The sequence below is a fragment of the Ciona robusta genome, chromosome 11 (genome assembly GCF_009617815.1).
Source record: "Ciona robusta chromosome 11, ASM961781v2".
Classification (NCBI taxonomy): domain Eukaryota; kingdom Metazoa; phylum Chordata; class Ascidiacea; order Phlebobranchia; family Cionidae; genus Ciona; species Ciona robusta.
In genome coordinates this window covers 2,829,409-2,842,567 of record NC_143245.1, presented here as the reverse complement: position 1 = coordinate 2,842,567, position 13,159 = coordinate 2,829,409, and the positions used below count along the sequence as shown (strand labels likewise).

At 35.2% G+C, this 13,159-nt stretch overlaps 2 protein-coding genes and 8 non-coding genes across 10 annotated transcripts; 2 read left to right on the top strand and 8 right to left on the bottom strand.

Annotated features, from left to right (window-relative positions):
• Positions 1-866: 866 nt before the first annotated feature.
• On the bottom strand, positions 867-1,005 carry LOC149727856 (U4 spliceosomal RNA). The gene has a single exon (XR_016386143.1). It is a non-coding gene; the product is annotated as a U4 spliceosomal RNA (small nuclear RNA).
• Positions 1,006-1,485: 480 nt separating this feature from the next.
• Positions 1,486-1,557, bottom strand: Trnat-ugu (transfer RNA threonine (anticodon UGU)). The gene has a single exon. It is a non-coding gene; the product is annotated as a tRNA-Thr (tRNA).
• A 171-nt stretch (positions 1,558-1,728) lies between these two features.
• On the bottom strand, positions 1,729-1,800 carry Trnat-agu (transfer RNA threonine (anticodon AGU)). Its single transcript has one exon. It is a non-coding gene; the product is annotated as a tRNA-Thr (tRNA).
• A 329-nt stretch (positions 1,801-2,129) lies between these two features.
• On the top strand, positions 2,130-2,249 carry Trnal-caa (transfer RNA leucine (anticodon CAA)). Its single transcript has 2 exons — positions 2,130-2,167; positions 2,204-2,249. It is a non-coding gene; the product is annotated as a tRNA-Leu (tRNA).
• A 198-nt stretch (positions 2,250-2,447) lies between these two features.
• LOC149727852 (U4 spliceosomal RNA) lies at positions 2,448-2,586 on the bottom strand. Its single transcript, XR_016386139.1, has one exon. It is a non-coding gene; the product is annotated as a U4 spliceosomal RNA (small nuclear RNA).
• A 481-nt stretch (positions 2,587-3,067) lies between these two features.
• On the bottom strand, positions 3,068-3,139 carry Trnat-agu (transfer RNA threonine (anticodon AGU)). Its single transcript has one exon. It is a non-coding gene; the product is annotated as a tRNA-Thr (tRNA).
• Positions 3,140-3,468: 329 nt separating this feature from the next.
• On the top strand, positions 3,469-3,588 carry Trnal-caa (transfer RNA leucine (anticodon CAA)). The gene is made up of 2 exons: positions 3,469-3,506; positions 3,543-3,588. It is a non-coding gene; the product is annotated as a tRNA-Leu (tRNA).
• Positions 3,589-3,625: 37 nt separating this feature from the next.
• On the bottom strand, positions 3,626-8,391 carry LOC149727848 (uncharacterized). The gene is made up of 6 exons (XM_089889320.1): positions 7,971-8,391; positions 7,298-7,484; positions 6,398-6,506; positions 5,935-6,096; positions 5,408-5,554; positions 3,626-5,047 (listed from the first exon to the last, which is right to left on the bottom strand). Exons 1-6 carry the CDS (start codon positions 8,200-8,202, stop codon positions 4,310-4,312), a joined length of 1,575 nt encoding a protein of 524 aa, XP_089745446.1. The 5' UTR covers positions 8,203-8,391; the 3' UTR covers positions 3,626-4,309.
• On the bottom strand, positions 3,824-3,969 carry LOC149727849 (U4 spliceosomal RNA). Its single transcript, XR_016386144.1, has one exon. It is a non-coding gene; the product is annotated as a U4 spliceosomal RNA (small nuclear RNA).
• Positions 8,392-10,043: 1,652 nt separating the features above from the next.
• On the bottom strand, positions 10,044-12,666 carry LOC149727847 (claudin-7-like). Its single transcript, XM_089889325.1, has 5 exons — positions 12,485-12,666; positions 11,885-12,009; positions 11,649-11,768; positions 11,135-11,293; positions 10,044-10,809 (listed from the first exon to the last, which is right to left on the bottom strand). Exons 1-5 carry the CDS (start codon positions 12,591-12,593, stop codon positions 10,675-10,677), a joined length of 648 nt encoding a protein of 215 aa, XP_089745451.1. The 5' UTR covers positions 12,594-12,666; the 3' UTR covers positions 10,044-10,674.
• Positions 12,667-13,159: the final 493 nt, after the last annotated feature.

The following is a 13,159-nucleotide window of genomic DNA, read 5'->3' as shown; positions in this document are numbered from 1 at the left end:
AGTTTACTAACCAAAATCAAAAAAAAACATGTTTAAAATATAAAAATACAAACAAAAACGCATAACATTACCATAAACTGGTGTATCTAGCTGCAGTTTTGCATGTAAATTGCCGTGATTTTACTTTTTGGCTCACAAACTTAACACGTATACCCGGCAACGAAACTTAAGGTATCTGTGTAAAATTTGCCTAATATCGAAATGACATTGAGGAAAACAATACTGAGTTACTATTTTTGGTCCTCTGCTTGAATTAGTAAGCTACCTTTTCTGCGTTGCGGGTCTTTATGAAATCGGAAAACGCGAACACCTTATCTGCTAGTACTTAAGCAGTTTGGAGCTGCATGTCCACTAATGTTGGATTATAAATGTAGTAAAGAATGGCTCTGTAGATTCGTAGGTATGATCATATACTATTATGTAAACTAAGCTGATTTCTGCTAGTTTTAATCGCCAACGTAAAGTAACCTGTTAAACCACACTGTACGCCGAAAACCAGTCAAAATATTAATTTACTTCACATTAATTCCTAGATTTAATATTATATAACAAGATTTATATTAGAAATTATATTTTAAACGTTAAAACAACCGCTATACGTGTTTTCTAGCTTTGTATCGCTTACAAGAACTAAATGAAAGCATGCCGACCATGCATTTGTATAGGCGATTCACGCTCTGTGGGCTCCGTAATGGCGGACACGAGTGCCGTTTCCTAACTTGGTCTATACTAACTTTGCTTAGGACATGGAAGCAGTTTTGGGAAAAATCATTATATTGTCACGCGGATTCGACAAATCTCCTGTTTCGAGCTGAATTTTGACAACTAATAGAAGTTTTCAACGCGAGGGAGTAATAAGAATAAAGGCTCCTAAGAACCATTCAGAAATTGCCACAATCGTCGAATTTCACGGCAATTGGCGGGGTATTGGTAATAGTTTTCAACTAGCAATAATCGCGCCTCGGATAAACCTCATAAGCTACGATACCGCTACTGCGCAAAGCTGACGATAAAAGGTAGAATACTCTTTTGAATCGACACAATGTTCTGTTGTTTGTGGGAAATGAGCCTTTACGGCTATTATCTGCATTCCTCTGTGCTCTTAGAAACCAAAGGAGACCGATAACAATCTGTATGTTCAAGTTTAAAAAGAAGCCTGATTGAAGATATTTTATTCGTTTAAATACTTTCAACTGTCGATAGTACATATAGAGGTATTGTGTATGTACAGTGTATTACGTCAAAAAGGTTTATGCTGTGTAAAATAAATCTATCTTTAATTTTTTATGTGTTTAAAAAGGCGTATTACGTTTCGAAACCTGGAAATTTTACTTACAACACACTGGCTTTTGTCCTAGGCCGTATATAACGTCACTGTAAATACATAATATAATTATTAAATATATCATGAATACTCTATTACGTTCCTACGATTAATTGAAAAAATAGAAGCTCTACGCATTGTTTGTCTAGAAAGCGTTTAAGAGGCACCACTGGGGATCGAACCCAGGAACTCCTGTTTACAAGACAGGCGCTTTGCCACTAACCCATGGCGCCGATGTTTAAATCCGTTAGTACATTTTAAAATTAACCTAATGCATTGTCGCTGAAAATTATACGTTTGGCGACGCTGCAAATGAAGAAGATGATATTTTAATTGGATTAATAAATGCTCCAACACTGTACTTTTAAATGGGGTTTAAAATATAAATTTAGCTGATGATCAAAAGGCACCACTGGGGATCGAACCCAGGATCTCCTGTTTACTAGACAGGCGCTTTACCACTAAGCCATGGCGCCGATGATCGTAGACACGCAACATTTCAATTTCAACTCAAATAAAATATACCTGATATTTTATAACGGTGCAAGACTACTATCACGCTTGACATACATAAGCAACACTTAATTCAGCTAACCCATCATTAGTTTAAATATAGATTATTTTGGTTTTAATCCACATGGATGATTTGACAGGCCTCTGGCATTTTATGCAATTGTATATAGTAACTTAATTTATATGCTGAAACAGTTGAGCTAAAGAAATTTTAAACGTCAATTTAACATTTGCGTTTATTTTTATTTTTTCTCCTTATGGAACACGCCGTATACTCATTCCTTCCAGCGCTGTCAGAATGGCCGAGTGGTCTAAGGCGCCAGACTCAAGAACGTCGTGTTCTTCCCCACAATGTGGTGTTGAGTATTCTGGTCTCCGAATAGAGGCGCGGGTTCGAATCCCACTTCTGACACAGGTTTTTACATCAATTATGTGATAATATACATTTGTATGTTTTTTACTTTTATTTGATTGGACACATACTTAGGACATGGAAGCAGTTTTGGGAAAAATCATTATATTGTCACGCGGATTCGACAAATCTCCTGTTTCGAGCTGAATTTTGACAACTAATAGAAGTTCTCAACGCGAGGGAATAATAAGAATAAAGGCTCCTAAGAACCATTCAGAAATTGCCACAATCGTCGAATTTCACGGCAATTGGCAGGGTATTGGTAATAGTTTTCAACTAGCAATAATCGCGCCTCGGATAAACCTCATAAGCTACGATACCGCCACTGCGCAAAGCTGACGATAAAACGTAGAATAATCTTTTGAATCGACACAATGTTCTGTTGTTTGTGGGAAATGAGCCTTCACGGCTATTATCTGCATTCCTCTGTGCTCTTAGAAACCAAAGGAGACCGATAACACTCTGTATGTTCAAGTTTAAAAAGAAGCCTGATTGAAGATATTTTATTCGTTTAAATACTTTCAACTGTCGATAGTACATATAGAGGTATTGTGTATGTACAGTGTATTACGTCAAAAAGGTTTATGCTGTGTAAAATAAATCTATCTTTAATTTTTTATGTGTTTAAAAAGGCGTATTACGTTTCGAAACCTGGAAATTTTACTTACAACACACTGGCTTTTGTCCTAGGCCGTATATAACGTCACTGTAAATACATAATATAATTATTGAATATATCATGAATACTCTATTACGTTCCTACGATTAATTGAAAAAAGAGAAGCTCTAGCGCAATGTTTGTCTAGAAAGCTTTTAAGAGGCACCACTGGGGATCGAACCCAGGATCTCCTGTTTACTAGACAGGCGCTTTACCACTAAGCCATGGCGCCGATGATCGTAGACACGCAGCAACATTCAAATTTCAACTCACATAAAATATACCTGATATTTTTATAACGGTGCAAGAATACTATCACACTTAACATACATAAGCAACACTTAATTCAACTAACCGATCATTAGTTTAAATATAGATTATTTTGGTTTTAATCCACATGGATGATTTGACAGGTCTCTGGCTTTTTATGCAATTGTATAACTTAATTTATATGCTGAAACAGTTGTGCTGAAGAAATTTTAAACGTCAATTTAACATTTGCGTTTATTTTTATTTTTTTCTCCTTATGGAACACGCCGTATACTCATTCCTTCCAGCGCTGTCAGAATGGCCGAGTGATCTAAGGCGCCAGACTCAAGAACGTCGTGTTCTTCAACACAATGTGGTGTTGAGTATTCTGGTCTCCGAATGGAGGCGTGGTTTCGAATCCCACTTCTGACACAGGTTTTTAGATCAATTATATGATAATATACATTTGTATGTTTTTCACTTTTATTTGATTGGACACATACTTAGGACATGGAAGCAGTTTTGGGAAAAATCATTATATTGTCACGCGGATTCGACAAACCTCCTGTTTCGAGCTGAATTTTGACAACTAATATCTTCTACCGAACCACAAATAGAAGTTCTCAACGATAGAAGTTCTAAACGCGAGGGAATAATAAGAATAAGGGCTCCTAAGAACCCTTCAGAAATTGCCATAATCGTCGATTTTCACGGCAATCGGGCGGGGTATTGGTCCCGCCAACAGTTTTCAACTAGCAATAATCGCGCCTCGGATAAACCTCATTGGCTACGATACCGCCACTGCGCAAAGCTGACGATAAAAGGTAGAATAATCTTTTGAATTGACATAATGTCCTGTTGTTTGTGGGAAATAAGCCTTCACGGCTATTATCTGCATTCCTCTCTGCCCTTAGAAACCAAAGGAGACCGATAACAATCAATATGTTAAGATTTAAAAAGAAGCCTGATTGAAGATATTTTATTCGTTTAAATACTTTCAACTGTCGATAGTACATATAGAGGTATTGTGAAAAGGTGTACCATCTTTTTCCATCCTACAATAATTTAAGCAGACAAGTAAACATATAAAATATAAAGAATCACAGGTGTAAACTATGCCTGTAAGTAACTTGAAACAAGAAAAATTGTCGAGTTAATATTCGCTGTTTGTTTTAGAAACGTTAAAAGGGTTATTCCAATTGGTATTGGCATGCAGCATGGAATAGATCGACTGTGCGTTTGTGGGCGAGGTATTTGTTAGTGTTGAAGAATCTAAGTCGTGTTTAGAAGGGAAGTCGTATTTCTGTTCGGTTTCACTCGTCACCCCAGAAACAGGAACAAAAGGCGTATGTGTAGAAGGGTTTGGTATTTGAAAGTGGAATGGGTTATACAAGTTGTGATACTCGTATGTTGGAGGAATACCGAAACGGCTGAGCGGCAAAGTACTTGTTGGTTCATGCGACTGCCCACTAAACAAGTTTCTCATTGGTGGTGGGTAGTGTAAAAGAGGATGTGGTGCTGTTGGGGTATGATGAATCGCTTGTGGATAGGAATAGAACGGGTAACCAGTTGTAGGCCCAACTACTGCAGCGGGATTTAGACGATCCAACGGAACTGTTTTGTTTGTGTTGGATTCACTCTGATACGAGTAGTGCATTAATTTATGTTCGGACTCGATTGCATACTCCAACTTGTTCGCTTTGCGCTTTCGAGTTTGAGAATTTCTGGTTTCTTCAGAATGAGGTTCTTTTGTATTTTCTTCCTCATTGCTCGGTTGTACTAAACCAATCGATCCTCTGCCCGATGATGATCGGTTCGTTTTGTTCGACCTTCCACCGTTGTCACGAAAACCTTTCGCAAATGGATTGTTGTTGATTTTGAGTTTTGTTACCTGTTTTAAAATAAAAGAAAACCTTGTGAAAATGAGTTAGGGATAGACGAAAATAAGAACCACGAAATGGAGTTATATTAAATCTGGATTACTAAGTGTAGTCAGAAAAATGTATTCTTCAAACGGGAGTTTGGATTCGAATCCCCCTTCTAGCCATGTAAATCAGTCTCTGTTTACAAGTTATAATTCTTACTTGCCTTGTACTCACGTATCACGTCAATAGTTAGAGTGGATAAAGTCATCAAGTTGGACGTGCGTATTTGTGGGTACTTAAACATAGAGATCGTACATCAGTACAGTCATTTTCACAAAATTAGAAAAAAAGTTCTAAAAGACAAAATATACTAATTTATATAGTACCTGTCCGTTTTGGTAGGCTGTGACTGTAACGAAAACAGTTTGTGGAAAAGCGAAAGTTGACATCGGTTGAAGATGCAGAGTATTGACGTCATCAGTACGAACGATGTGGATACGAGGTTGATACCGATGCATGGAGTTCAGAACGATCTGTTCCGTAAAATAAAATATAAAAAACAATGCAGCACTGAGCTATAAAAAGGTGTTACCCCTGAATAAATACTATATAGCGATAAATATACACGACATTTCAATTTTAACTTGATTTTCACGTGTTGCTTGGAAAATGAGATTCGTTACTTTAGTGATTTATAGTAGGGTGGGGAAGATGGGCCACTTTTCATTATATTTTCTCGTCTCATTTGGTAGTAAACAAAGAACAGGTAAAGAATTATAAAACTGTATTCTTACGACACTCATAGACCGTTGCTTATTGTTTAAAACACGGTCACCATGTTTGGATATTATGTGCTAAAGGTGTCCCATCTTTCCCACTATATATTATAGGTTAAATCCGGTGAAAATTATACCTTGTCTGTGGATCGACCGTTTACGGAGTTTGATAATTTGATTTTATAAAAAGAAATTATGTCATTCATCCATTTTCTACCCGGTGATGGACTATCAGGATGAAGAAACATTCTCTGTGGTGAATGAAGCTCTCCTTTACCTGCCACCATCCATTCGCCTTGCTTTGATATAAAGATTTTGTTAATTTATGCCAAAAACGAAAAATTATGAATTCAGTGAGAAAAATCAAAATTAATCAATATATAGTAGTGTGGGGGAAGATGGGACACCTTTGGCACATAATATCCAAACATCCTGACCATGTTTTAAACAAATAATAACGGTCTATTAGAGTCGTAAAGATACGGTTTTCTATTTCTTTGAATGTTTTTTTTGTTTACTACCATGCATGACGAGAAAATAGTATGAAAAGGTGTCCCACCTTTCCCCATCCTACTATATTAAACAAAATACGCCACCAACCTGGAATTTATATCTATGTTCGTCTACGTTTACAATGTCCATCATGACGCAATAATTAGCATCCGGTTCCATTCCAGATATATTTACTCGATAGCCAGGAAACATTCGTCTAAAAAAATAACAACAAAAGTTAAGCACAAAATATTTATAAAATTTAAAAACGTATGCCGTGGTAATTAAACGCAAAATCTTCGACGACAGTATTGTTTAAATTTGTAAAGACAAATGTCGATTTTTATCTATAGTAAAAGTGTTTGTGTCATGACAAAGCCAGTAAATTAATCGTTTCCTGCAAATACAACTAATTACTGCGCTGATATCTTTTGTTGTGACAACGTTACATTTAATCAATAGAATTATAATTAGTACGTAGAAACAGTTTACGTTGAAATAATTGTTATGTTGCTTTCCCGTTCTGCAATTGTTTAATTTGATTGAACAATGGCGCGCTTATTGTTTGCAGAGCAGGAAATCAATTAGAGACACGAGTGAAGGTTTTTGAACAAATTGCGCGTACAGTTTACGTGGTTATTTTAAATCGCATGTCATCACATTATTTTTTGATCAAATATTTTTAACATGAAAATTGTGTTCATGCATATTTTTTTTAAGTTACTATACGCAGGTTTGGATAAATTGCCTCGAATTCTAAACCATATACCATTCTATCTTAATAAACCATGTTTTATTTTTTCCAAATACACCGTACTTTTTTATTTTAATTGGTTTGTTCTTATATATTATGATTAAAGAAATGAATAAGTTGAATAGGTTTGTTTTATGTTTTTGTCATTGTTGCAAGTATGTGATCATTTGCGTTTGCTTTGTGTACGTGTGTATAAACACGCATTTTGATAAGAACACATTAATGTCACATTTTACATTAATCTCATTTCTTACCTCCCTGACTTCGTTACTATCATTTCTGTCCCAACGTTTGAAAACTCTTGCCATAATTTTCGATCGCAAAGTTCAACTTTAAGATTGGCATCCGGGTTTAAAGTGGGATCATTCGTGAAAGAATGTTGTCGATATATCCCACCAGAAAGATTGGGTGGGTGGCTTGAATCAACGGTTAAAATCGAACCTAAATAGGCAAATATTAACTAAATGTAAAAATGTTATGCTCAGTATAAAACATTACAATATGCTTAAACATGAATTTACTAATGCATTTACAATATGCTTAAACATGAATTTACTAAAGTTATGCATTTCTAATGTTAAACTTTAAAAAAAAACTGTATATACTAGGAAAGAAAACTGTATATAGTAGTAAAAAAATGTATATAGTAGGGTGAAGCAAGATGGTACACCTTTTCATTTCTATTTTTTCATCCTATTTGCTAGTGAACAAAGAACATTCAAAGAATTAAAAACGATATCCTCACGACTCCCATAGACCGTTGTAAATTGTTTAAAACACGATCAGGATCTTTGGACATTATGTGCTAAAGACGTTCCATCTTACCCCACCCATATAACAACTATATATAATAGGTCCTACTATTAAACAAATATATTTACAACAATCATAACATAGTTAAACAACTAGTATGACTTCGTATCCTACCTGAATTTGGATTTGAGTCAAATTTTGAAATATATGGATTTGACTGTTCAAGCAGCGGTGCACCTCTTGGCCGTTGTAAATTCCTTGCGTATGGCATTTCACGCAAACCCGATGTATTTAAATCTGGTCTAAAGTTGCAAACTGCTGCCGGTGCAACCATTTCAGTCAGGTTGCTGCACGTATTTACGTCTAACATATCTCCTGTTTTTCTCAAACAACTGCTGTCCTCCATTTGTAATTCCACTTCAGTGTTCTATACTTAATGAATGTATAACGATACTATGAATACTGTATCGTATACAAATGTTTAATTTGTTACACAAGTCGTGCATAAGGTCATTCCGAAGAATTTCCTTTTTTTGTTTTTTTTTACATGATAGCTTGGCGGAAACGCTTTCATTTTCGCCGACGCCGCAGGTCCTGAAACCGATGCGAGGCGGGAATGGGAATAAAACGTGGTCGTTTTCTCAGCGTGAATTCGCACGTAAGGTGAGCAATGTTGTTCACACTTCACCGAAGATAAGTGTCAACGTTTCGTTTACCATCATAAAACTATATCAAAACAAAGAAAAAACACAAGTATGATAGTCGTTCGGATTATAATCTCTTTGATCAATGCCGATATAAGAAAATTTTAAAGTGTAGTAGGATAGGCCATAATTAGCCATTTTTTAAATTTCTTTTTACATAACCCTATTTGATAATAAACGCCTTTTTTAATATTCTGTGTTCAACAAGTTAAAAAGCAGGGTTGCAATCAGCAAAACAATGTCGTTTTAAAATAGAGTATATGCTGGGGGAGATGGAAAACCATTTCATTCTATTTTTCGTCTCGTTTGGTGGTTAACAAAAAATTTTAAGAAATTATAATTCCGTATCCTCACGACTCCCATATAGACCGTTGTTAAATGTTTAAAATACGATCAGGATGTTGAGATAAAATGTGCTAAAGGTGACCCACCTCCTCCATCCCACTATAGACTATATGTATAAAACACATAATGATTTTTAAATATAAAAAAACTGAATGTAAATGTAACTTACTTTACCTTCGCATGCGTGAAAAAAACAAAGGTCGTTATAACACGATTGTTTAATACACCTATAGTGCCCGCTTACGAATTACCACGTTTGTAAATTTGTGCGCAATTGTAATTCTGGGACAACCCAAAGTTGGTACAATCCAGGTTCGGAAACAAATTTTAAAACAATGAGTCTTGTTTTTCATTGTACCTGCTATATGGCTGACAATTCATTCATTAGTGACCATTGGTTTAAATCAATTGCCGTTAAGTGTCTTGCCCACCGACACAATATACGCCTACAATTGTAGCAGTGACGGCCTTGAATCCAAAACCTCTGAAACATAGGCACGCGCCCTAATCACTATATATGGCATGCTGGCAGCGGACGAACAAAAACATTTTTTTGGTTGGTGGTTTTCCAAGTAGCATATTAAAACAGTAGAGCACACTGGCAATGTTTAAACTGGATTTGTAAATCGGACAATATAGTTTCATGTAATAAGTTTGTTTATGAATCAAAATAAACAAGAAATCTGAATGGGCTATCTTATTCTGCCTTCATCAGCCGTCTTACCCCACTGTGGCATCCCGTGTATGATCATTTAATAAATGTTTGATATTCACCGTCACCAGATGGCGCTATTGAGGTAAATTAGGGTAACGTATACTTACTTGTAATTTCAAATTCTGTAAACTAAATTATTTTTTTTTAATATTAAGTATGGAAAATTTTACTCTGTTTTATAAATTAATTCGAATGACACATTGTTTTAGTTTAAAACCAATACAAACGCTTGGGTAGTGTCTGTTTTATTATTTAAATCCCAACTAACTATTACAATGTTGTTTTTGTCACCTGATAAGTAAGAATTGCACAGTAAGTAAAACAATGTTTTTCGAAGCTGTAAATTCGTAATAGTCAGCTGACAAAACGAATCATCAAAACAGCTTTTGTATGATTTACTGTCACAAATGCTGAGTTGGAAATGCTACGCGTGACTTATTTTAACGTCATTCCTCGTGTCTAAGCGAAAGAAAGAATCGAAAACAAGGTCTGGTTTCTTTATTTACAGCGAATAGCTTCGAATGAATAGCAACAGAGCTTTTGTTAAACTCGTTGCTTTTACACACAACAAAACAATCGGGAATAGACACAAAACATCGATAGAACGACCGATGGCGTAAAATCACTCAGTCTGGTTTTCCAAATCCAATATAGAATAGTGTAAAACAAATTTGTTTTCGAATTCGAAAACTATAGATTTTTAATTTGTTGTTTTTCTTTTGAACTGCATAATTTATACATGTTGTTTAAAGTCGAGTTAGCCAACTATTTGTTGGACGTATGATTTAGTATATCTCCAAATCACAGAAAACATATATAGTAAGGTGGGGAAGATGGGACACCATTTTATTCTATTTTTCCAACCCATTTAGTAGTAAACAAAGAAAATTCAATCAATTATAAAACCGTATTCTCGCGACTCTTATAGACCCAATTGTTTAAAACACGATCAGGAAATTTGGATATTATGTGCTAAATGTGTCCCATCTTCCCCCACACTACACTATGCTAGAAGTCGAAAATTCTGTGCATCGGGAAGTAAATTGGACTTTTAACAGAAACCGCGCAATTGATGAATCCGTTGCAACGATAAAAATTGTTTTGGTTTGAATATTTAAATATATTCAGCTGAAGATGCTTTTGGTTTGGACGGGTTGTAAGTGTAAGGACGGCCATTATCTTCGTCGTCGACGTTCCATGATGAACAACACTGTACAAGACCAGCGATGACGCTGACTGCCATAGAAATCTGAAATACAAACACAGCAATTTTAAATGCGTTACCTTGTTTTGTTTAAATTTAAATACAAGTTTTTAAATTAAAGATCAAAAAAGCGATTATATATATAGCATGGTGGGGAAGATGGGACACTTTTCTCTACTTTCGCGCAACATTTGGTAGTAAACAACGAACATTCAAAGAATTATAAAACCGTATCCCTACAACTCCCATAGATCATTGTTTAAAATACGATTATAATATTCAGACATTATCCGCTAAAAGTGTTCCATTTTACCCCACCTTACTATAATAAAAAATAAACGTAAAATAGATATTATCAAATTATTTTTACCCATCCAACAAAAAGTGCAGATCCGTAGACGTATCTGGTGTTACTGGTGGCTGCTCCAAGGGGATTCCAATATTCTTGCAAAACGTTGGCAGCGAACCAAGACACGGCTATTCCGACGGAAACACCTCCAATAAAATTCAACAAACCGGCAACAAGGGTCTGTAAATTAAACATATTAAAAATTAAACATATACATATATTAAAAATAAAAAGTATAAACAATATTTTTTAAATATAGTAAGGTGGGGACAGGTGAGACACTTTTCGTTTTATTTTCTCGTCTTATTTGGTAGTAAACAAAGAACGTTCAAAGAAATATACAACCGTACATTCACGACTCTCATAGACCGTTGTTAATTGTTTAAAAGACAATCAGGATATTTGGATATTATATGCGCAAAGCGTCACGCTTTCCCCCACTCTACAATATTGATATACCACTCCGCTTATAGGTCTTAATATGTTATGAATAAATTGTAGTTTAATACTGGTTTAGAAGTAAAGGACCACTTACTATTCTTGCCTTCATTTTTGGGTTACCAGCTGAAATATTAGTACATTCCAATCCGAACACGGAGCAAATACAAGACAAGAAACCCATTGCGATACTAAGGCAGACGCATGCTCTAGCGGCCTATACAAAAAAAGTGAAGTTATAAAACAGAGTTTTTATTCTTTTTAAAATCTACATTTGATTTAGATCAACAGGCCTACTTTTTTAAAAGTATTTGAAATATAGTTGATGTTTACCTGAAGAGCGACGGGCAAACCCAAGAAGAATGAATCATAATCATCGCAAGTCCATAAGCCAGTTGCCTGCGTGGTGCATCTTACCCATAAGCCCGTGGTTCGTATCACAGACTCAATAACTTCACCTGCGACGACATTGAATATAGTCAATAAAATTTAAATTACATTTTTACTACATGTTGATATGAGTTATGTGTACGATGTGTACAAAATTGCTGAAAGTTGCGACACGAACGCCTGAATTGGTCGCAATTGTGGCGTCATACATAGGTTTCCTTACACGCGTAGGCGTCATGAAAACGATCGTTCTACCTGACTGCTTTTGAATAATCATTCTTTTTTAATTTCCAAATAAGGCGAGTTATAAATTTTTCAACTTTAAAAGAATGACGCAATTTGATACAATTGAAAAATGGGAGAAAACGCCTATTAAGATATCGAGTTATTATAATATGATCACATAATTGAGTTACGTCAAGAGAGGATTATATATAGAAATAAAATATGTTATCACGAAGAGATATGTGTCCGTGCATATTTTAAACAAAATGTATTAGCCTAAATGAGTTCGACACTAATAAACGATAAATATTTAAAAACCTTGCAAGTCGTTCTTTCTCCAATCTGGTAAGGCACACGTAACAATGCCCAATATCCACCCAATAAGGCCCAAAAGAAACCCTCCAATTTGAAGACCACCGTTTACCATCGTAGATTTTTGTCAAGATAAATACGAGAAATTAAAAATACAGAAATAACTGTAAAAAAATTGGAAATTATTTTTTGAAAAATCGTTTCAAAAACCAAGCTGTAAACACTATACTTTCTTTGCGTAAAACTTAATTAAAAAATAATTTTAAAAAATAAGTTATATTTTGCGTTTTATTTTTTAGTATATATATATTACCAGAAAAACAAATTCTATTTTACAAACATTTTAATTAACAAATTCCTAGAAAAGCAATATAAATCGCTACAAGCAACTCTACCAGCTCAATACTATTCTGAACAACGCCCTTTTTATATTCTTGCCGTTCCGTACGTTCGCGCCCAACAAAAGAATCGAGGGTGCTTGAAACGTCACAACTGGGGGAAAGACACGCCTGGCTGATTAAGTATCATCGGGCAACCGAGGGTGACCTGTTTCCTTTTACACAGTGATACCATAATATTACGTAATGTCTCTGGGTAGCTTTTGTATGTCGCAGGAGCCAGCTTACCTGAATGTAAAATTTACCTTCAGTGCTGTTTTTCATGGTACGTATACATATCGAA